Source organism: Myxocyprinus asiaticus, chromosome 48, assembly GCF_019703515.2.
Source record: "Myxocyprinus asiaticus isolate MX2 ecotype Aquarium Trade chromosome 48, UBuf_Myxa_2, whole genome shotgun sequence".
Classification (NCBI taxonomy): domain Eukaryota; kingdom Metazoa; phylum Chordata; class Actinopteri; order Cypriniformes; family Catostomidae; genus Myxocyprinus; species Myxocyprinus asiaticus.
The window spans coordinates 4,278,162-4,303,364 of record NC_059391.1 but is presented as its reverse complement, the minus strand read 5'-3'; the positions used below and the strand labels follow the sequence as shown (position 1 = coordinate 4,303,364).

Below are 25,203 nucleotides of genomic sequence, written 5' to 3'. Positions count from 1 at the left end.
AAGATATTGTATGTGGTAACATCCCCTCAGCTATAGTATTGTTTAGAGAGGAAAACCCAACGCCGATCGGGACTGCGCAAATCTGTCTGGTTCTTTCTCCTGAATAAATTACATTTCCTACATAACCGCTGCAGTGTCTGGATACGAATAACTCTGTGCTGATGAGCCAAAAGACCAAGGATTTCTTTATTGCTAAATCCAAAACTAAAGTAGGCCTGTGATTTAACTACATCCTCCACATCCATCTCTTGCATCAATGAAGCTGCTGGCTCTGCGTCCATTCTATCGTTGTGGTAATGATGCTCTGTTTAGCGTAATATTAAGATTTTTTTATCTTATACTACTCTACTAATATACTACTTTATTCTAATAATTTTTACTTTATTCTCAAAATATTATGACTATAATCTCAAAATGCTAAGACTAATAATTTTGACTTTATTCACATACAGAATTTAATATCATAATGCTATGATTTTATTGGTAAAATATTACGACTTAATTATCTAAATCGTATTTTTTTTTTTTACGTGGCAATAAAACGCCATCGTGGGATCACTGATTAAAGTTAAAAATAACTTTAATTTTATAAAAGCATCTCGAAAACATCTGTGTGGGGTTTAAACATGATTACAGTTTATTTTTAAAAAGTAAAGTTTCAACACTTGATAAACGGTAAGACAGTGTTTTTTCCCCTTTTGCTCTGGTGTGCAGACTTAAGTACAATAATTCGTTCAATGTCATTTGATTTTAAACCATTTAAAACAATCAAGGCACCCCAAAGAGGCTATTTAAACACAGCAGTGTAACTCTACGCACATGACATGGAAATGTGAGCCAGCACGGGCTGAGAGTATATATACAGGTAGTGACAGTTTGATCATTTTTGTTTGACTTTAATGTGAGAGTTTATTATTTTAAGACCTATGTATTGTGCTATTTAGGCTTTTAGCTCACTATGCTGCTATTTTGAGTTGCGTTTGAGGAAATTCCATTGCAATAAAAATTATTTATTCCCACGTCCTGACTCCTGACTAAACCCGAATAACCGAACGAGTTGATTGGTGCATGCATTAAAATATACTTGGTGTGTGAATTGTTAAAAACAAATAAAGATTAGAAATGAGGCTTATAGATTATATATTAGAAATAAGGCTTGCATAATAAAACCTCTGATACAGAAAAGCTGCACCCCTTTGAGAGAAAATAGAAAGCTCCCACTCGAGGCATTCATAACGTGGCTGATGAACTTGAGCACGAACAGCAGGTAAAAGTCAAAGTGCAAACTGTCAATTAATGCAAGTAAGGCTCACTGATCGGAAATAATTTACTTTTTTTCATCAGAAAAAAACATTAGAGGCTATTAACAAAAGATCAGGGGCTTCAGCCCTATGACCAAGGGATTAGCTACGCCACTGTTGCCTACCACTACTTCTCAGAGTCTCCCGGTAAGAAGTATTTTGTTTAATATAATGTAAGTCAGTGATTCGAAGAAACCCACCAATCACTTTTATCTGACCTTCCAAATGATTTAGATAGAATCGCATACACAACCGAGCGCTCTCTACGCAAAACTCAGCGGTGAGTTTAACAACACTCAACACATGCAAGAGCATCGGCGGTCGTCAAGAGATCCGTGGTCCAGTTCCGGTGGAGCTAGCGTGTCTGGCCATATTTCAGTTTCACTCTTCTCTAAGACACAAACCAGCAACTTTTAGGAGAGCACATTATATTGTGTCTTATTCAATCAAAAGTATTTATGCAAACTTTTTAGCTGCTGGGTACAGTCAAAACATACTTAAAAAAATGTCAAAGCTGTTACAGAAGTGATGTCAGCTAAAATGCACAACCTTTCGATGATGAAAACTGAAGCTTCAAAGAAAATACATAGGAAAATTTGCTTTTTATTCTCCATTCTTTTCTATAGTGCTCATAAAAAGATAATGTGAAGCTGAACCGGCAAACATGCATATCCTAATTGTGTCTGGTTCTATATACAGATGTGTGTCTGCGTTCACAATCCTGAACATCATCAAATCAGTTTGTTTACCATTTCTAATGATTCTTATCTGCACAAGTATCTGGCTCCTGTGTGCAAATTCATGTGTGCAGGACAAGGAAAGTCTGATTTTGCCCGCATTGAATGGGAGGATAAAAAAAATAAATAAAATAATAAACGGACATAATGCTCTTTTTTAATTTTAGGCTACATTTATTTTGTGTATAAAGACTCTACATTAGATTCCCATTGTTCTTTATGTGGGTTGTTATTGTCAAAGATACAGACTTTAGCAGATCTAAATGGCCTTACTGTTGCTGTTCTGGCTCACTTCCTGTTCCTGTTGCTGCCGGCAATCTCAAGTATCTGCTGATCAGGAACCACATCGAACCACATCGATCGCAAACCCTCGCCGCTCAAGAACAACCATAACAACAACAAACAATTGCGGTAAGTCATGGCATCCCCTCAAGTTATTTCTTCCTTCATTGCATGCCTCATGTTTACTTTAGCTTCTTCCATCAGCAGTGAGAGATTTACATGTGATAAATGCAAGGAACTAGTCAGGCCGATGGAGAAGGTTAATGAGTTAGAGACACACATTCGAACGCTAGTGGAGGTCAGTGAGAAAGAGAAGCCAGTAGATACTGTTTCGGATGCGGGTAGTACAGCGAGCAACACACACACTTTGGTTCCATCTGTAGAGCCCCCGCAGCAGGGCGTTTGGGTGACGTCTCGGCGGCGTACTCGCTCAGCAAAGCGACACCACTCTCCCGTTCCTGTTGGGATTTCCAGTCGTTTTTCCCCACTCAGTGATGCACCCACTGAGAATCATGTTGAAAGAGCATAAGTAATAGGTGATTCTATTGTAAGGAATGTGGAAATAGAGACTCCAGCCACTATTGTTAAATGCATTTCGGGGGCTCAGGTGTCTGACATCAGATCAAATCATTCATGTCGGCACTAACGATGTCCGGCTTAGCCAGTCAGAGATCACTAAAGATAATGTTAAAGAGGTGTTTGAACTTGAAAAAACTATATTAGACACTGTTATGCTCTGGCCCCCTCCCTGCTCATCGTGGTGATGACATTTTTTTTAAGATAAACATAATTTAAAGTTAGGGCTACAAAACATTAGATCTCTTTTAACCAAAGCACTAATTGTAAATGAAATTATTACAGATCATAGTTTGGATGCGCTCTGCTTGACTGAAACCTGGCTTAAACCAGATGAATATATTAGTTGAAATGAATCTACTCCCCCAGGTTATTATTATAAACATGAGCCTCGTCTGAAGGTTCGAGGAGATGTTGCTACAATTTACAGTGAAGTTTTTGGTGTTACTCAGAGGACAGGATACAAGTTTAAGCCTTTTGAACTAATAATGCTTAATGGGACACCGTCAGATCTCTGTTGTCTTTTTCCCATGCTACAGTATATAGATCACCCGGGCCGTATTCTGATTTCCTTGGTGAATTTGCAAATTTTCTATCAGATCTGTACTGTAGATAGAGCTTTAATTGTTGGTGACTTCAACATTCACTTGACATATTGGGATTAGCATTTAGCGATATTCTCAACTCTCTTGCAGTCAGACAAAATGTGACAGGACCAACTCATCGCCATAATCATACGCTAGATTTAATTATGTCATATGGAGTTGATGCTGATACTATAGAAATTCTACCGCAGAGCGATGACATCTCAGATCATAACCTCATCTCTTGTTTGCTGTGATCAACTAAAGTCACTCAATCTACACCACGCTATCGTTCAGGTAGAACTATTCTTTCGACCACTAAAGATAGCTTCACTAATAATCTTCCAGAATTGTCTCACATATTCAGTAAGCCAAAAAGCCTAGATGAACTTGATATAAATAACAGAAAATATAAAAACAGTCTTCTCTAGTACTCTTGATAGTGTCGCCCACATCGATTAAAGAAAATTAAAGAAAAAAGCCCCGCACCATGGTACAATGATCACAATCATTCTCTCAAGAGAGCAGCTTGGAAAATGGAGCACAAGTGGAAGAATACCAAATTAGTGGTATTTTGCGGTGCATGAAAGGATAGGGTCTGTAGCTACAGACAGGCACTAAAAGTTGCCAGGTCAGTATATTTTAGCAAACTCATAGAAAATAACCACAGCAATCCTAGGTGTTTATTAAGTACTGTGTGTTAAATTGGTTAGGAATAAAGCCTCGACTGAACCAGATATTTTGATGCAGCACAACAGTATTGACTTCATAAATTTATTTACTGATAAAATAGAAATCATCAGAAATAAAATTTTAATTATGCAATCAACTGTCACAGCACCTCAGAAAACAGTGTCTCATAATTTTCCTCACGAGCAACTTCAATCCTTCGCTGTCATAGGTCATGAAGAGTTAACAAAACTTAGCAAAAAATCAAAAGCCATGTATGTTTGATACAATACAAAATAATCTCTTAAAAGAGATATTCCATGTGATCTCAGAACCTCTTCTTAATATTATTAACTCCTCGCTATCCTTAGGACATGTCCCAAGAAACTTTAAAATGGCAGTTATCAAACTGCTTATTAAGAAGCCACAGCTTGATACTGGCGAATTGGCTAATTATAGACTGATTTAAAATCTCCAATTTACGTTCATTTCTACAGAGAAATGGTATATACGAACAATTTCAGTCAGGATTTAGGCCCCATCACAGTACAGAGACTGCATTTATCAGAGTCACAAATGACTTGCTCTTATCATCTGATCGCGGCTGCATTTCTCTTCTAGTGCTTTTAGATCTTAGTGCTGCCTTCGACACCATAGATCACGACATTCTTTTTAATAGGCTAGAGAATTATGTTGGCATTAGTGGACATGCATTAGCATGTTTCAGGTCCTGTTTATCAGACCGCTACCACTTTGTATGTGTAAATGAGGAATTGTCAAATCAAACAAAAGTTAAGTATGGAGTGCCACAGGGATCAGTTTTAGGGCCTCTGCTTTTCTGCTTATATATGCTTCCCCTGAGAGATATTATAAGGAATCGTGGAATAAGTTTCCACTGTTATGCTGACGATAACCAACTTTATATTTCTCATAAACCCAATGAAATTTCAAAATTTTCAAAATTAGCAGAGGGTATCAATGAAATCAAAGACTGGATGGCCAGAAATTTCCTTCTACTCAATTCTGACAAAACAAAGGTACGAATTATTGGACCAAAAACCTCTAAAAATAAGCCGCTAAAATATAATTTGACTCTCGGTGGATGTACTGTTAAGTCATCTTCTACAGCAAAGGACTTAACTGCTATATTTGATACCAATCTGTCCTTTCAGATTTCCAATGTTTGTTGAACAGCATTCTTCCACGTCAGAAATATTGCTAAGTTAAGACACATGCTCTCTGTTGCTGATGCCGAAAAACGAATTCATGCATTCATGACCTCAAGACTAGATTATTGTAACGCATTACTGGGAGGATGCACTGCAAGTTCAATAAATAAACTTCACACATACATTATACTCACACATATGCTATATAATCCCAATCTAAAATATCAGTCTATGTTCATAATGTAAAATAGGCCTATAGCGTAAAACGTTTTAATTTGTCTCGTCAATGATGTATTCAAATTTTAGACACTAGATACATTTTTCCAGAATGTTTCATACATTTTCTATTTTGGGCTTGTCCCACATCCAGGCTTTGCAATTTCTGCAATATAGTACAGAAATAAAAGGTGTGAAAGTCTTAAGTTCATTTGTTCAAGATTTGTAGTGAGTCTAAGTGAAGTCTTAAAGCAGTGTTTCCTGCATCAATTTCCAGCAGTGGAGCTACGCCGCCACTGAACCTATAGCAGAAGTAAATTATTTTGTTAAGAAATTTCACTTGAGTTGCATCAGTCTTGCAGTCTAAATTGAATGCAATGTGAGTGTGTAATGAAAAAAAAAAAAGTTGTACTCACAAGCTGGTTGCAAAAAAAGCACGACCAGTGTAGTTCACAGGAATTACCGGTGTGAATCTTCTGTCTGATGGAATCTTCTCTGAATGACTCACTGAATCAGTCACTTGTTACTGAATCAACATTTGACTCACTCACTGAACTGAAGTTATCTTTAATTTCAGAAATGAAGCAATAGCTGTTTTGCATTATTAAGATTTGTGAAAATTAAATCAGCATCATTAATGACAGGTTGTTCATATGGCGTGTAGTTTGGAAAAAAAAAAACATTTGCAACAGAATTTGCAACATAACTTTGTGTTTTGTAGTAAGTATATTTTAATTCTAATATATACACTTTATATGTTTATAATAAAATTATTAAAATAAAATGTAATGTACATGAACATATAGTGTATTTACTGTGTGTATATATATATATATGCTATTAATCACATGATTTTTATTAGTTAATCGCTACCAATTACAAATTTAAAAAAACAATAAAAATAGATAAAATAATATACTTATTTTTCTGTCAAAATGAACTTATTTCCGTCTTAGAAAAAAAACAGAAATCAATATTTAACAATTATGTTTTATTAACATTTTCCAAACAAAGACTTCCATAGTGTAAACTGTAAAGATAGAAATGCATTAAAATAGCACCATTAAACGTTCTTCAAAAAAAAAAAAAAAATAAAATAAAAAAAAAAAAGTTTAGCCTCTTTTTAAGATTCATGAATTTCAATTTAATAACAAAATTCCATAAAATTTACTTATTTAATCTTTAAAAAATAATGTAAAAAAATAAAATAAAATAAAACTTAATTCAATACCATGTAATGTTTTGCAATGGTGACAGTGAACATTAAAAAATTTTCAGTCATATGTATGTTATTTTAGCCAAAACTTTTCCCAACAACTAGGCACACGAACGCATTAGAAACCAACATGGTGAAAAGAACAGATTCTTCTGCTGAGCACCAAATGAACATCTTTTACAGACATCTCATGAATATTCAAAGTCTTGATTATGACATCAGATCGGGGGTGGAGTAGTAACACAATAGTTCTCTACATGCTGAATATATTTACTAACATTTACATTTTTCATTTACAAGCAGAAGTATTTTATCCAAGTATAATACATACAAATATACAGTATACATTATGAAAAATATAAGAAATCCATTACAAGCAGTATTTATACTCCTATAAGCAGGCTGTTTTACAATATATTTACGGTATGTCTCAATTGCAGCAATCCAGTCCTCAGACCTATAATTAAATATAGTGCCCAATGTGGATATTTTAAACTAATCTCAGTTATGGGCACCATATTGTTTGCCCTGTTTCGTTTTATCAATGGTGAAGCGGATGAGGATCTTGTTTTATTTTGGTTGCTGTAATCTAATCCAAGGATATCAGAGTCTGTGTGTGCAGATTATCACAGAGCTAATCTAACAATCCCGGCCATCGCAATTAATTTAGACTGATGGGGAAAACGCATCCACCGCTTTCCGAGTTTCCTCACAACAAATGCACATTTACAAAATAATGAAAGAAGGTGAAGGTAGAAAGGCAGCACAGGTAAGAATTAGAGTGCTGAATTGTTAAAAAAGCCTTTTATTCACCCAAAATTCTGGTTGTAAATGTTTTACCTGTTTCATCGCCCATCAGTCCAATTGCTTTGAAAACTAATAGCACAAATATTCCCAACACGCTGCATGATTTGAGGTACCATTCATGTCTGTAGCACAAACAGTGTTTAATAAAGTTTAAGGGTTTGTTCAAATCACTAACCCTAAGTATGAGCTGTAAAAGTGATGCTTGCCTTCGCAAACACCACTAATAACGTGAAGACATGTAATGACAAAACAATGTCTTGTATTCTTACGCAAACTAGACCAGAACATACAGCTTTAACGAGCTCTGATCACTGTTGTGGTTATAATAACAGAATAGATGTTAAAAGAGAGTTTTTGGTTTATTTGTCCCATTTATGCCGTTTGATTTGGACTGAAAGTGATGAGTGCAGTGTGTGTAATTAATCGAGTGTGTGAGTATAAAAAGCCAAAAGCCGTCAAATGGCTTTACTTCCTCCGTTTGACATTTTCAAGTGGGTGGAACTTGAGGTTACAAGACACAGTGTGGGACAACATGCACATGCACAATCGAGTTAGTGATTTGAACAAAGCCTTAACCATAAGTATTAAACTCGGCCGTGTTACTTGTTCCACACCATTTGTGCTACAGACATGAATGACACTTCAAATAGAGCACAACAGCATCCACCCACTTTCCAGCCATCTTGGTTGCCAAAGTATTTCTCCCATTCTTTTCTTCCATAGAGATTTCATAAAATCCTTCATGAAAGACTTGCAAGCCATGAACCAAACCAACCAACTCCAAGGTGAATCACAACATTATTAACTTGATTTGAAAAAAACAATATTTGAAAATCAGACAAAAAGTCAAAGGGACAAGACTGTGTACTTAACCTCTTCAGTGAGGGAATGAACTACAATCCCATGAAGCATGGAAAATTATGTAGTATTATGTAATTATATACAGTCCATCATGGGAGTGGGTGGTCACTACAGAGCTCCTGTGGTTCGATTTGTTTTAGTGTGATTCTCGGATTGCTGGAGTTTCCCTTACATGATTATGGGTTGTGTAGTTCTTCACCAGGAATTCTGCTTTTAAACATGATTTTTTTTAAATCAAGTTAAAATTAAACAGACTGATGGCTTGAACAGCAGCATATACCACTGAATAACAACCAATGTTATGTCTGTCTTTAAAGGTTTATAGGTTAGCATTAAAAATACATTTGCCTACGGAGAAAATTACTGGTATTTTTACTTCCGGACTGTTGCGCTTTATTGTGTAGTTTGTTTAGAAGAGCTGTATTATTTCTTCTAGATGTGCATCTGACTTACAATATTTGCCTGGAAAGTGATGCAACATGCAAATAAAATCCCATAGACTTACACAGAATGAGGGACCTGAGTCATAGAGAGACCAGAATATTATAGAAACTCAATGGATGGGCTCTTTTGATTTAGGCAAGTAAGCAACCACATAGCAACCACCCATACCATCTTATTAACCGTATATAAATGCACTAAAAACCACTCAGAACACCTTAGTATGCATAGTAACGCCCTGGCAACCACCATGAACATTGTAGCTTCATGTCGGTGTTTTTACGGGCAAGCACCGCTTAATACATTTTTTTTTTTTTTTTTTTTTGTAAATGTAAAAATCTAGTTATCTTTGTGCTGCAAAGAGGGAAAACCAGAGTGGACAGTGCTGATTATGTACAGCAGCGTGTATGTGTGTGTGTGTGTGTGTGTGTGAGGGGCTAACACACCACTCCTGCATTTTTATTGATGTGGAAGTGCTTCCTCTCTGCAGATAAGCATGCACCACAATCCTCATATTAATTTTAAATTATTCTAATTGCCGCAGAGCCGATGACTGTCCCTCCCCCCACTACATCTCTCTCTCTCTCTCTCTCTCTCTCTCTCTCTACATTGACAAGCACTTAGCACAGACATACTGTATACTGGGTGAAATAGATAATTTTTAATTCTTAAATGTTTTTGTTGAGCCTTTTTCTATACTTTTCCATATTGAATCTTGTTTGCCATCTTGAATGGAATTTTCGATTCTGATATTACATATCCGAGAATGATATGTGCGATTCTGCCTTATAATTTGGTTAAAAAAAGGTGCTGTCTAATATTTAGAACAGTCTTCACGTTGGGAGCACGCCTACGCAGTGTTTGAATTGTGTCAGAGGTCTAGGGGAGTTCCCCCAACAATATAAAAATCTGCTTTGACTCAATAATGGAAAGTTGTATAAAGGGCAAAAAAATAATTTTGTCAGGCCAATAATTTGATATGTTTTTTTTGTTTTTTTTTTCAGTAAAACAGAACAGGATCCAGGACCTCACCAGCCAAGATTAATAAATATTATGTGCTTGAGGAATTTGCTAATTTTAAGTCACAAGCCAGGAAATTGTAGTTTTTTGCCAAATTATTTCATTAAGATATGATGCCATGAACCTCGCTACTTTGGCAAATCTAGCAAAATTATTTTTTTATTTATAAGCACCTGTTTTAGCCTGGTATCTTCTAAACTAACATAAAAGCAGCCCCCCCCCCCCCCCCCCGAAAAAAAAAAAAATTCAATTGTACCAACACAATGTGTGTTGGACTATGGAAAGCCAAAAGGGACAAAATACAAAATAGTGTTGAAGCATGCAACTTCTGATCTATGAGCATATGTAACAGTGGCCAGCTGATAGATATCTGTGCAATGTGTATAAACCTCACTCTCCTGACCTCAAGAGGTGCACTAGCGACTGACGCTAGAGGCTGTAGCCTTCAGCCTCCTTGTTATCACACCCACCTCCCATGCCAGAGACGCCGGTTCGAGTCCTGTACAGAGCAGGTAGAACAGGAGCGTCACAATGGTGCCATGACCCGGATGGGAGTGAGGTTTAGGGGGGTGAGTGTAACGGGAGCCAACTGATAGATAGCTGTGCAGTGTGTATAAACCTCACTCTCCTGACCACAAGAGGTGCACCCGCCTCCCATGCCGGAGACAACGGCTCGAGTCCCGTACGGAGCGGGTAGAACAGGAGCGTCACACATATCTGAATGGGACCTGCAGTAATTAATAAATGGAACCTTATTAAAGTTATTTGGACCTTATAGTTTTGGTTTCAGTAACAATTAAAAATGTTCTATATACAGTAAATGACACCGCACAGATGTAACATTTAAGCATTTATTATAAAGTGTATTAAATTCTGATATTTAATCAATGGAAGGCCCCTTGTGTATCCACGTCTGGGCTAAGCCCTGAATATCTACTGACCCTAGAACCATCCCTGGGGCTCACTATTTGAATCAGAGCTTCTTTTTTCCCCAATCCTTTCACATCTCATGTTTTATATTGCATCTGTACTTTCTCAATTCAATTAAATTCAAATTAGCTTTATTGGCATGACCATATACAATGTACAATGATTCTCTCTCTCTCAGGTACTGTATAAAGCAGTACTGTCAGGCTGGAGTCACACAGGTCATGTCAACTGTCTCCAGGCTATTGGATTTCCTTAAAGGCAAAAGTCTCAGCGTGTCACAATAGGTATATCTACAAGAGGTCACACGTCCGCATCACTAAAGACTGAACATGACATCCTATTTACTATATTAAAACATGGTCCTGGTCTCATTGTGCACAAATCATTGGTTCATGTTACTCTAAGTAAAAAAAAAAAGAAGAAAAAAATAGGTTGTCTTTTAAATGTTTTATGACGTTGAAATAACTTGTTCTACCTATGTGATGACTTTAGGTTAACGTTAACCAACAGTCAAATAACTATTTAGGCATTGTTTTAGACTACTGTTGTTGGTAATGCAGCCCTTCTAAAATCTTGCCAGTAGTTAAAACAGTAATTTAGTGCTGGTTAGTGCTAATGTAATAAAAAATAGCAAATACTGTAACAATAGTTTAGAAAAATAAGCATTAGCATTGGAATATGTGGAGATGCTCCTGAGAGTGTGCTTGACCTTCAACTTCCACATCCAGGTTTAAAAAGAAAAGAAGAAAAAAGAAAAAAAAAAGAAAATTCTCAAAATTGACTGCTGGCAATGCCTTAGGAGAAAGCAGACCTCCACAATCCACATCCATTCAATTCACGATGGATAAAATTCAGCCCATCCTACATTTTGTTCTCATTGAGTATTCTCGTTTATTCAGAAATACGTCACATTCCGAAAGTAAAACATGATGTGAATGCCGTTTTATGCTAGTGTACTCCTAGAAGTTGACAAAATTAACGTTTATCACATATACGTTTAACTTTACAGTATTTCTCATCCACAAAAAAATGCCTTCTAAAATACCTTGTTTTGGGCAAAATCTAAAACTAAAATTATTGCATATATTCTTTGCGGAAAAGGCAGATTGCATTTTGACAAACCAAGACTGTTTAGAGATGGAGCACTTGCATTGAAATGAATGGGAGACATTGGGATGCCCAATATGGCAGACGTAGAAGAGGAAGTCCTGCCTTGCAGTTAAAAGAGACAATCACCTTTGGACCAGTCTGAAAAATAGTGTTTTTTAGTTTGATCTGAGCTAAAGAAGCACTTTATGATACCATTGTTGTGAGAGTTTACTGGTGATTTTAAATATGTTATTTGATCATAAACTTGACCAACCGTTTTGGAGATTTCAGTCTTTCCATATTCAAGAAGATAGAAGCTGTACTTTTATGCCGCATGTAGAAAATAGCTGCCTGGGAGGATTTCAATGATGGCCGCCGAGTGGACTGACTTTCCTTGAAAGGGAAAAACTCAATTTCTCAACTCAAGAGAAATTGTCTTTATCAGTACACTTATTTCTTTCAATACTAATATATATATATATATATATATATATATATATATATATATATATATATATATATATATATATATATAGTATTTATTTTCAATCGACCTGATAAAAAAATTAAAAAAACATTTTTGTGTGTGCTACATAGTTATGTGCTTATAAGAGTATCCTGTTCTTTTTTTCATTTCTTTTTTATTAGTTCAAAAACAGCAGCTCACTTTTGCAGTTGTCTTTGACTAATATTTCCTGCTGCTAATAACTTGCATAAGTGTGAAATTCAGGAGCTATATGTCAGGCCGAATGCAATTTAGCTGCTGTATGTGATCTGTGATGCGTTATCAGAGTTCAGTCTACAACCAATGACGTGATGAATCTGAGATGATGATAAGGTGGTCAGTACATATTTAACAGTAGAAAATGGAGTGGACTGAGCAGTTTTAGGTCAGTCAGGACATCCCGCTGTGAAGATAAGTGTAATAAGGTACAACGGCATTAAACTACGACATTAAGACTTCAGTGTGGCATGAAAATATCAACAAGAATTTAGGTTGTGCAGCCGTTTGAGATAACACACTGGTTTCAGTCGAAATTATACAATCATTGCGAGGATAGATTTTTGTGGGGTTAGGGATGAAATCACATCCATCTGAAAATGAAAATTCAATATATTGATAATGAAATGTATTAATAATTTATAATTGCTGTAATAATTCTGTAAAAATGCCCAATGTATTATGTATATAATGTATTATATACAACTTTAGAGCTCATTAAATAAATAGGAATTTCATTTAATAAGAATAATGGTGCATTGTTTTCATTCATAATCCGCTACCGCATAAATTGTCCCTCCCGTTACACTTGTCTTTATAGTGCTATATATATATACTGTATATAAATTGTGGGGATGGAGGCGTGGTCATGTATCTGTCTGCGGGAGAGGGAGAGCGGTAAGGCTCGTCACCTGGGCTGCCATTATCACTAACACCTGTGTCTTGTTATAATGAAGGCAGAGGGAAACCTGAAAAGGCAGACAGAAGCATCAGTCGGCAGAAGAGAGAGATGCACGCGGCAGCGCTGTTTGTGCGTGCGTACGTGCGTGCGTGCGTGCGTGCATTGTTGATTTATATCATTAAAAGTATATATATATATATATATAACTTTAAATGCATCAACTACTCAAAGCCAGTTTTTTAATATATGATATTATTATTAATATTATTATTATTATTATTATTAATAATACATTTTATTTGTAATGCGCTTTTCTCATACTCAAAGTGCTACTATATATATATATATATATATATATATATATATATATATATATATATATATACACCAATCAGCAACAACATTAAAACCACCTGCCTAATATTGTGTAGGTCCCCCTCCTGACACCAAAACAGCGCCAACCCGCATCTCAGAGTTCTCACCACAGTTGTACAGAGTGGTTATCTGAGTTACCGTAGACATTGTCAGTTCGGGTTCGAACTGACAAAATCTACGGTAACTCAGATAACTGCTCTGTACAATTGTGGTGAGAAGAATATCATCTCAGAATGCTATTCAGAGATGCGGGTTGGCGCTGTTTTGGTGGCACGAGGGGGACCTATACAATATTAGGCAGGTGGTTTTAATGTTGTGGCTGATCGGTGTGTGTGTATATATATATATATATATATATATATATATATATATATATATGTATATATATATATATATATATATATATATATATATATATATATATATATATATATATATATATATTTACATGTATATATATATATATATATATATATATATATATATATATATATATATATATATACACACACTACCGGTCAAAAGTTTTGAAACAATTGACTGAAATGTTTCTCATGATCTTAAAAATCTTTTGATCTGAAGGCGTATGCTTAAATGTTTGAAATTAGTTTTGTAGACAAAAATATAATTGTGCCACCATATTAATTTATTTCATTATAAAACTAAAATTTTATTAAAAAAAATAAAAAGTTTTTGAAATTGATGACTTGGACCAAATAATAAAGAAAAGCAGCCAATAAGTGCCCAACATAGATGGGAACTCCTTCAATACGGTTTAAAAATCATCCCAGGGTGATACCTCAAGAAGTTGGTTGAGAAAATGTCAAGAGTACATGTCTGCAAATTCTAGGCAAAGGATGACTGAAGATTTGAAGATGCTAAAATATAACACAGTTTTGATTTATTTAGGATTTTATTTAGTCACAACATAATTCCCATAGTTCCATTTCTGTTATTCCATAGTTTTGATGACTTTATTATTATTCTAAAATGTGAAAAAAAAAAAAAAAAAAAAAAAAAAAATTATAATAAAGAATGAGTAAGTGTTTCAAAAACCGGTAGTGTATATAGTATATATAACAAATATACAACCGCATATATATGACAATGGAAAAAGCAAAATAAAATAAATACATAATATATAAATAAACATCCATAATTTGAAATAAACAAACAAGCAAAAAAATTAAAATAAAAAAATAAGTACAAGATGTACACACACACCGAAAAAAAAAAAAAAAAAAAATATATATATATATATATATATATATATATATATATATATACATACACACTACCGGTCAAAAGTTTTGAAACACTTACTCATTCTTTATTATAATCTTTTTTTTTTTTTCACATTTTAGAATAATAGTAAAGTCATCAAAACTATGGAATAACAGAAATGGAACTATGGGAATTATGTTGTGACTAAACAAAATCCAAAATAAATCAAAACTGTGTTATATTTTAGCATCTTCAAAGTAGTCACCCTTTGCCTAGAATTTGCAGACATGTACTCTTGACATTTTCTCAACCAACTTCTTGAGGTGTCACCCTGGGATGCTTTTAAAACAGTATTGAAGGAGTTCCCATCTATGCTGGGCACTTATTGGCTGCTTTTCTTTATTATTTGGTCCAAGTCATCAATTTCAAAAACTTTTTATTTTTAAATTTTTTTATTACTTTTTTGTTTTATAATGAAATACAATTATATTTTTGCCTACAAAACGAATTTCAAACATTTAAGCATACGCCTTCAGATCAAAAGATTTTAAAGATCATGAGAAACATTTCAGTCAAGTGTTTTATTTATATATATATATATATATATATATATATATATATATATATATATATATATATATATATATATATATAAACATATAAATATAGTTAAACTGGTTAAGTATAAGTGATTTTAAAAAGATGAGTTTTTATTCATTCCTTAAGGTAGTGCAACATGGGAGCATTGTTTATAGATGTCTCTTAAACACACAATAACCCACTGCTGTGACATCATGAATTAGTTCGTAGTAGGGTAAGAAATGACATCAGAGAATAAACCCACAATCTGTCTAGTTTATAGATATTATGGCCTTATATATGCATGTGTGTGTGCATGCTCACATTTACAAGACTAAGACCATGTATTTGTGCAATATAAATAAAAAATAAACAATAAAATGTTACAAAATACAAAATTACAGCAGATATGTGACACAACAGCCTCCATATCTGTCAACAAATGGGGCATGAACGCATGTGTGCTTTGAAACATCCTATAATGGCCGAGCGGCCCCTGCCACAGCCCTGTTATTTCCTTATTTATTTATTTATGATAGTTAGTTCCCACAGAGCTCACAGAATTAATGTCATCCGGCAGAAAGCTAAAATTCAGCAATTTCTGGCCACAGAAGTTATTTGTCAAGCTCACAAGGAGGCGAAGAGGCACCCTGTTCCTGTGCTGTAGCCCTGGAAATGTTTGCCATCAAATGCAGCTTTGGGTACTGAGAGAAAAAGAATAACAGCAAGGGGTTCGTGAAGAGAAGAGAAGAGAAGAGAGAGGGGTATGGATGAGACATCTGTCACAGACACATTCATTCTAGCCCGGTCCGGAGACGGATGAACTGACCAGAGAACAGACAGATGCTTATTCACGACTATACGAGTAACTGTGCACTGCTGCCATCTGAAATGACTGTAAAACACAAGCCATACGACCTCATAAAACTGTAAACTGTATACTGTAAATATCCCTTAATACCAATACTGTTGTTTCCCTCTGGGATATGGTGTGAGGAATGTGATGAGTGGGAAATATGGGTGAATCTCACAAAATCTGTCAAGAACATGGTCAGATTTTCACCTCAACAATCAAAATGGAAACCCCCTTTTTTTTTGCATTGTAACATTATTTTTATTTACATTTCAGTTACTTTTTATTTAAATTTCAATTACCCCCCCCCCCCCCCCCCAAAAAAAAAAACCTGCAATAAATAAATAAATACTGTAACTATAATGCAAAAATAATGCAGGTATTTGTACATCAGGTCTATACTTGTAATATAATATACCACATTCTTAATAATTGTTTATTCTCTCATTCTCTCTTTCTCTGAAAATTTCGGCCTTTTAATGGGATTTTTTCTTTGTTATGGTCTTAAGATGGTTAGACCACCTAAACATTTTTTTTTTTTTTACTGTAAATCTTCCAAAACAAATACATAGATAAATATTAAAATTAATTATGGTTGGAAATGTTCATCATACAAAAAGCGCACATTGCGATACTATTTTTGTCTCTTTTTTTCCAGTAAAAAAAAAAAAAATCGAAACATTCTTGAAACAAGATAAATTTACTTGAGAAGCAAAATGACGTAAGATAAAATATATATATATATATATATATATATATAATTTTAAAAAAATAGTAACGTTTATAAGGAGAAAAAAATATTATAACAAGAAAAAAATTGCATTCTGCTGCTTCTTAATATATATATATATATATATAATATAATTTTATTTTTTTTATTTGTTTTATTTTTTACCTGGAAAATAAGACAAAAATCCTCAGTATTTATTTATTTATTTATTTGTGTATTATAGGCATAGTATTTATGAATTGCATTATATATTATAGGTCTGGACAACAATAATATTGTGAGTGTGACATCAAATGACCCACAAATTTATTTCTCTCTATTTAAATTGTAGATTAAGACGAGTTTTAATTAAATACAAGACATAAAACACTAAAGAGAGACTGTTAAAGGAAAGACCAGGGGCAAAACACAGTAAATGTGCATAGCGGTAGAAGGAGAGAGAGAAAAAGGGATGCTACAGGCTACAGGAAGTACTAATGACTTAGAGTGCTGCGTTTTGGTGGAAATATATGCACACTGATCAAAGAAATCCAACAAAAACAATACTAATATTCTCATAAAGATACAGAGACAAGAAATGTTTAAACGTCCCAAAACCAGCACGTGGGCAGTTCAGTCAGAGCTTCTCCTATTTTTATTTTCTTGTCCTGGTGTGTATGAGGACTGCGTGTGCAGCGTGGTGTTAATTGAGAGCATGTGGGATGCCTTACATGAGTTTGAACCAAACCGTGTGTCAGAGCGGATTGTACAGTACCGTCTCTCCTTGAGTCTGGGTGTATTTTTAACCATACGAGGTGAGCGGGTGTTTTCAGGAGCTCCTGCCATATATAACTCACATCCTTACTGGTTTTGGTTACATTCAACACACACACACACACACACACACACAAAACGTGTGGATACACACAATGGATGCTGCATGGAAGGATATTGCCTATTCTTTTATTGTATAGAAAAGAACAGATTGGATATTCAGTGAAACTCCTTTTATATATAATGGAAGAGAAACATGTACGATTTTAGCATTAACTGGGATTTGATAACAACATTTTCATCTTTGGGTGCACCCTTTAGGATGAAGGTATGATTGAGGCATTTAATGTCCTGACAATCTGCTTACAAAATAACAACAAAACCCCACCAAAGACACAAAAGAAAGTGTCCTATGCAAACAAAACAAAGACACACGTTACGTGTCACTTCCTGTGTTCTCGTTGTGTCGTGACCTGTATGTTCCGTTGCTGTAAAAATGTGTGACTGAATGTTGCCGATGCATTCAAGTTCTCCTGGGAAGTTCATAATTACGAGGTTGGAAATTGTAAATACGATGTGAGTTCAAGTAAATTTAGTCGGAAAGAATGGACCTGTTTTAGCAATTTCATACATCTCTTTTTCACCTACTAGCAAAGGCAATAACCTCTTTTTAGCACCAATGCAACAACATTAAGAGCAAAGCCACACATTAGGTGTATAATTAGTGCTTTATCTATCGATTTTATCAAACTAGTGCAGCCACATACAGTATAATGATGGGAAATGTAGTTTTGTTGCAAACACTTGTCACTGCATAAACCAGATAATGATTCTTATTTTCATCGTTATTTTCAAGTTTTATCGTTATTGTTCATTAACAGTACAAACAATGCATACAAAAGAAACTGCACAGTCAAAGTAAAGTAAAACGGAATCATTACCAATAACAATTTGTTTCTGCCATGATTCATAAATCTTCACGCCGCCAAATTAGAAAGTCGGAGCTCAAAAAAAGCCCAAGTTTCCCCCTCATAATTATGACTTTGTGGTGGTGTTCATGTGTGCTCAACACATACAACATGATCACACAGGAAGTTGGCATGCTGTTTCAGAAAGTTATGGTACCCTAGGATCGGCGACAGTATGCCGACTCACTGACATGAGACGTTTCCCACCAGACATTTTTACATAGGTTTCAGTGTGTTTTCCGTGCATTTGGCTCGACGGGCAGTGCGTTGCGTCAGCAGTGTGAGAGACCTGGGTTTGTATCCATGCTGAAACCAGGAAGTAATCTCGTTTGCTTAATCTATGACAAGTGTGATTCTGAAGTTGCATTCCCCCCGTTAAATGTTTACTCTATGAAGGTTAGGTTTAGGGTTTGGGGTTTTGGGTTTGGGTTGGGGGGTTCAGTTGATAAAATATGCATTCCTCTTCACTGTATTACAGCCTGCACAGCTAAAAACAACTTGCTTCACAAGCTTTGCAAGCTTACACGTGCCTACACACCCAACAACAGTTATCGCTTTGGCCACTGGGGGCAGTGTTTTAAGTTGACCTACTCTTTCCAATATCACTGTGAGATCAGGCTGACACGTAAATACGATTATTCCGACATGACTTGAATGCACCAAAAGAACAACAGTAATAAGTAAAACAAGAGAACCACACACACACACACACACACACACACACACATATATATATATTTTTCCGCTGACCAGTTAATAACTTTTCGCTGTTAAAATACTTTCTCCTATCCTGGTTTAATATGTCGTTTGTAGGTTGATTCCTCTGAAAAAGTGTAAACACTTACTCTGTGATGCTATCAAAACATTACTTTGTTTTTTTGAACATCCCATCCATACTGACACAGCAACATTGCCTCAACCAATGCCTTGAGTTTGGGGTGGGACTATCTGTTTGAATGACCAATGGAAGACTGAGAGAGTGTTTGGGAAACATGTTTGAAAACTTGTTTTTCCAGTTCTGTTTTGTGACGCTAGTAGTACAGAAATTACCAGCCTGATCTCGTGAAAATTGTGCGACTGTGGCAAAATTTTTGCTAAATGAAATCACCTGGTTCCTTACATGTATTGCGACAGTTCTGAGATGAAATGTCCACTGTGTGGCGCTAAAAGCGAGTTAAATGTTCTCCAAAACAGATGAGGTTAAAGCTTATGTTCTATTGAGTTTTAAATCAACATAATCAACCTCCCTACCCTAAACCCTGAACCTAAACAATAGTGTTGTGAGATAAAATCACAATTGCTGAAACAGCCATGTTATTTTGTGGTGCTTCTATGATGTTTTCGGCTCACGTGTCGACTCTTGTGATCTTCAGGACTCGTACCCCATTCCTTTACATTGCAAGTCCAATACTGTTCAGTTGAGCTATTGCACAACTTGATCACACTTGAACAAGCATGTAATTGTAGTCAGTTATGTAATGCAAACGTTAAAATAAAATAAAATAAAATATAAAAAGTGTTTAGATTTCAGAAGATAGCTATGTGTGAGGAACAGAGCTAAAAGTAAGTGTTTATGAAGTCATAATCTGCTGTTTTGCTAATGATTTGTGTGAAAGTGAATAAAAGTCATTGTTGTTGTGTTGCCTCTAGAGTTCATTTCACCAGAAAAATACCACAATACCTACTACAAGCCTCAGTTGCCACACAAACTTAAAAATACACACAAATTTATACACAGAACAAAATCTCAATTGCTCCAGGCTGAAGTTATATTGTTTGTGACCCTGGACAAACTTGCCCAATCAAAATTCCAACTACAAAGACCATAAACTAACCATTCTTCATTTCTAACATGCCTGTTATCCATTGACCAGTAATCTTGTTGGTAAGTATAAGTTCACAGAGAGTATAAGTCCTGTACACAAGCGCTCTACCACATTTGTGAATTTATGATACGACAAGACATCCAATTCATCACAATACACTGCACATCAGATTATATGTAGGGTTTTCATCCTTGTTCATTTCACAAATTATGTTGTACAGTTGTGATGAGACACGATAATAACAATTACATAATTACTACGTATTTAATTTAATAACAGTATGCACAATATCTGTATGTTTTTAATTGTCTCTGTTATGTATTAAGTTTTCATAGATAAACTAAACTCTTAATACATAAAAAAAAAAAAAAAAACAGATTTATATGGGAATCCAGATTTTAGACATATTTATTTATATAGAATTATTTTTATTTTTTTTTATTAATAATCACACATAATGAGGGGGCCTGGGTAGTTCAGCGAGTATTGACGCTGACTACCACACCTGGAGTCACAAGTTCGAATCTAGGGTGCGCTGAGTGACTCCAGCCAGGTTTCCTAAGCAACCAAATTGGCCTGGTTGCTAGGAAGGGTAGTGTCACATGGGGTAACCTCCTCCTGGTGCCAATTAGTGGTTCTTGCTCTCAGTGGGGCACGTGGTGAGTTGTGCGTGGATCACAGAGAGTAGCATGAGCCTCCACATGCTGTGAGACTCCGCGGTGTCATGCACAACGAGCCACGTGATAAAATGCGCGGATTGACTGTCTCAGAAGTGGAGGCAACTGAGACTTGTCCTCCGCCACCCGGACTGAGGTGAGTAACCGTGCCACCACGAGGACCTACTAAGTAGTGGGAATTGGGCATTCCAAATTGGAGAGAAAAGGGGATTAATAAAAAAATAAAAAATAAAAAAATAAAAAAAATAATCACACATAATGAAAATCCTAATCCTGAACTGCACATAATATAAAGCATTGGGTCTTACCTTAGACTGCAGGGGCAAAGGGCAGGGGTCAGAGGTCATATCACAGGTGTAGAAATTTTCGTGATGTCCTTTCATGATAAAAAAAGAAATAGAAAAAGAGAGACTTGAAGAGAGATTTGCTAAATATACTGTAGCAATATAAAATCATAATTATAACATTTTAACTATCAATCAGAAAATGTCAATGGGGAATTTATATAGTTATTTTCTATGTTTTATATATTTTTCCTTCAGTTATGATTAAAGATTATTAAAATTATGTTGGTTACTTTTGATTATTGTAAATAAAAATGTAATAAATGCTAAATATATTCCCAAACAGACACATAGACAAGTTACGTGAACAATTCAACAAGAAAAAAACGTTTTTAATTTAGTTGTTGACCAATATGAGATTTTCACTGGCTGGTTTTGAAACTATCACATTTTGTGCCCAAATCCTAAATATGTGTTTGCAACCTCATCTATGAGTATGTGAGGCTTATGTTAAACAAAGTTAGCACTCGTTCTACCATACAGTATGTCCCCTCTAGAGCACTGCTGCTACTAAAAACAGCCTGTTAAATCCCTCGACCCAGATCAGTTCACAAAGCCATTCATTCTCTTCTGTAATCACTGCAGAATGAACTTTAACCTCACACCACAGCAGACACATGCTCTCCTCAGGACATTCGTGTTCAAAGTAAAATATCTCCCAAAAGATTACAAAGCAAAACACTGCATCTATCCAATTTAGGATATATGTTTAGTTGTGAACAAACTATTAAGCAGTTAAAAAGATTCACAAAATACACTTTGTTTGTGTCAGGGGCGGATTTAGGCATGGGCAACCCGCCCCAAAAGGGGTTTCGCCCAGGGCGCCATACAAGCTAGAACCGCTATTGGTTTGTTTACAGTTGGACCTAGTATTTGCGACACCATAGAAGAAGACAAAGGTGAAGAAACTGCACACACACTTCATGAGTTCTTTTGTGTATTGTGAATGTGCTGGGTTTGAATCTGTGCAAAGCTCAAATGAGATTTGAGAGCTAGTTTGGAGGGCACGATTGCCAGAGGTTAACTGCTTAAATTTCAGTCTGTTCCTCACACAAAGCAATCATATGGCTTCAGATGGGCTTGCACACAATACAGCATGCTAGTCATGTGGTTCGGAGGACAGAGGTGGAGTTTATTTTCTAAAATAATTGCCATTCCCTCGCAATAATATTTGCGTTCCCTCGCAATTATTTTGGTTCCCTTCGTATAGCTTTAGCCATCCCTTATGAAAATTAATCATGGTTTAACTACAGTAACCATAATTCAGCTATGGAATTTTTAGTAAAACCACATAATAATTTTTTAATATTTTTAGGATATTAATATCAGGATAATTTTCTATATTATTACTATGGTTTTACCATGAATATCATGATTAAAATCTATGGTCTATGGTCTACGGTTACTGTAGTAGAACAATAGTAAATTTTTGGTTTTACTACAAGAGTTATAGTTCAACTATGGTTACTGTAGTAAAAGCAAAAAATTGCTAAGGAACGCAAACTATTGAAAAGAAATGTAAATTCCAGCAGTGTTGTGGAAATGCCAACTGCAGTGAAACACTTCGTGGAGGCATTTTATTGATACGCGTGTGGCACAGAGCACCTCAAGGACTCGCGTTTTCATATTCTCCTCACTGTTGCGCTCTATGCCACAGGACATGACATCGCTCGCCGGGGTCACTGCCCGCAACTGACTCCACGTTGAGAAAAAAGAAAGAGAGGAGAGATGAAGACGAGAAAAGAAAGACTTGGGAAGTGCTGTTCTGTAGGTCACCTTGCCTGGCTGAGAGATCAATGTCGCTTTGACTCGCTGGTTAAGGAGGAGAGAGAGAGAGAGAGAGAGAGAGAGAGAGAGAGAGAGACTGCAGCCGAGACACCTTGTCAGTAAATCACCTTGCCAGCCAGCTTCATTGAGATGCAGGTAAAACACAGGCTGGGCACAAGGCCAATGCCTACAGTACCAACACACACAGTCTCTTCTGCAAACAATTTCATACTTACAATTAAAGGAATAGTCATCGTTTACTAGCCTTCATGTACCAAAATGTCCTCTTTTTTATACAGCAAAAGTCAGTACTATCTCAAATCCTCAAAATATTATGTCTCAAAACACATTTCTGGTCTTTTCTTTACACAAACCTGTCATATAGCTTTAGAACAATTGGAACATACCGAGTAATAAGGACTATACTTTTATGATACTTTGGTGCTTTTTTAGTCATGTGTAAGTTACAACTTAGACTGGTTACAGAGTAAACGGGCACTAAGTTAAAATTTACACGCTACTAAATTTTGAAGCTTTAAACTTAGTTGAAATGTAAACCTATGTGTAAATATTTCATTAATATTAATATCGGAAGGCTCTGATCAGCAGTAATGGTTGGAATAAAATGCAAACTGATTGAATGACATTAATATCTCATGTTTTGCATCACAGACATCAATCCTTGTTTAGACACATATTATGCTGACATTTACACATTCAAAGTAAATAGGATATTAGCATGAATAAATGTCAATTGTTCCAATCTGCTGTATTTGTATTTACAGAATTTATTATCCCCTGTTCACAAATATTATTATTGACATATTTAAATATACAATTTATTATTTATTACTGTGACTAGTAGTTACTTTGCCCAGTTTTAACTTTACATCCCATCTTAAAGGAATATTCCGGGTTCAATACAAGTTAAGCTCAATCGACAGCATTTGTGGCATAATGATGATTACCACAAAAATGTATTTTGACTTGTGCTTCCTTTTCTTTAAAAAAGCAAAAATCGAGGTTACATTGAGGCACTTACAATGGAAGAGAATGGGGCCAATTTTTGGGGGATTTAAATAGAAATGTGAAGCTTTTAATTTGATAAAAGCAATTATATTAATTCTTCTGTTAAATATCATGTATTAGTTGAGCTGTAAAGTTGTTTCAATTGTAATTTTTAACAGTTTATGGTGTTATGTTGTCATGGCAACAAAACAGAAATGGTTAGTTAGTGATTTTATCAAATTAAAATCATGTTTACATGCATATTATTTACGTCTTCTGGCTAAACTTTTGAAACAGTGAGTATTTTAACGTTTACAAATTGGCCCCCATTCACTTCCATTGTAAGTGCCTCACTGTAACCCATATATTAAGAAAAGGGAGACAAGTCAAAATTTATTTTCTGTCTTTCTTTCCTTATTTATTTATTTTGTTGTATGGACTTGGAATATAGTGCAAGAGTTGTATGGACTACTTTTATAATACTTTTTTTTCTTTTTTTTTTCTAAGGGCTTTACAGCCCCTGGTCATCATCCACTCTCACTGAATGTAAAAGAGCAGCCTGGACATTCTGTGAAACATCTTAATTTGTTTAATCCCCTTTTGTGTTCCACTAAAAAAAAAAAAATCAAATGACCAGAGGTTGAGTAGGTGGTGTCTGATTTATTTCTTCATTTTTGACTGAACAATTCCTTGAACTCACTTCACGAAACCATATTTCAAACCATTAAATTATATTTTGCTTGGCTCATTTCCGAAACAAACACTAACACTGCACATGGCTCTCTCCCATACCACATG

At 35.2% G+C, this 25,203-nt stretch overlaps 1 protein-coding gene across 1 annotated transcript in view; it reads right to left on the bottom strand.

Moving 5' to 3' along the window:
• Positions 1-25,203, bottom strand: part of LOC127437471 (transcription factor Maf-like) — a 127,819-nt gene that overhangs the window by 92,266 nt on the left and 10,350 nt on the right. The window contains exon 2 of the mRNA XM_051692412.1: positions 21,595-21,662. Within this exon, the coding sequence (XP_051548372.1) occupies positions 21,635-21,662 (28 nt within the window). The 3' untranslated portion in view covers positions 21,595-21,634. The remainder of the gene's footprint in view (positions 1-21,594; positions 21,663-25,203) is intronic.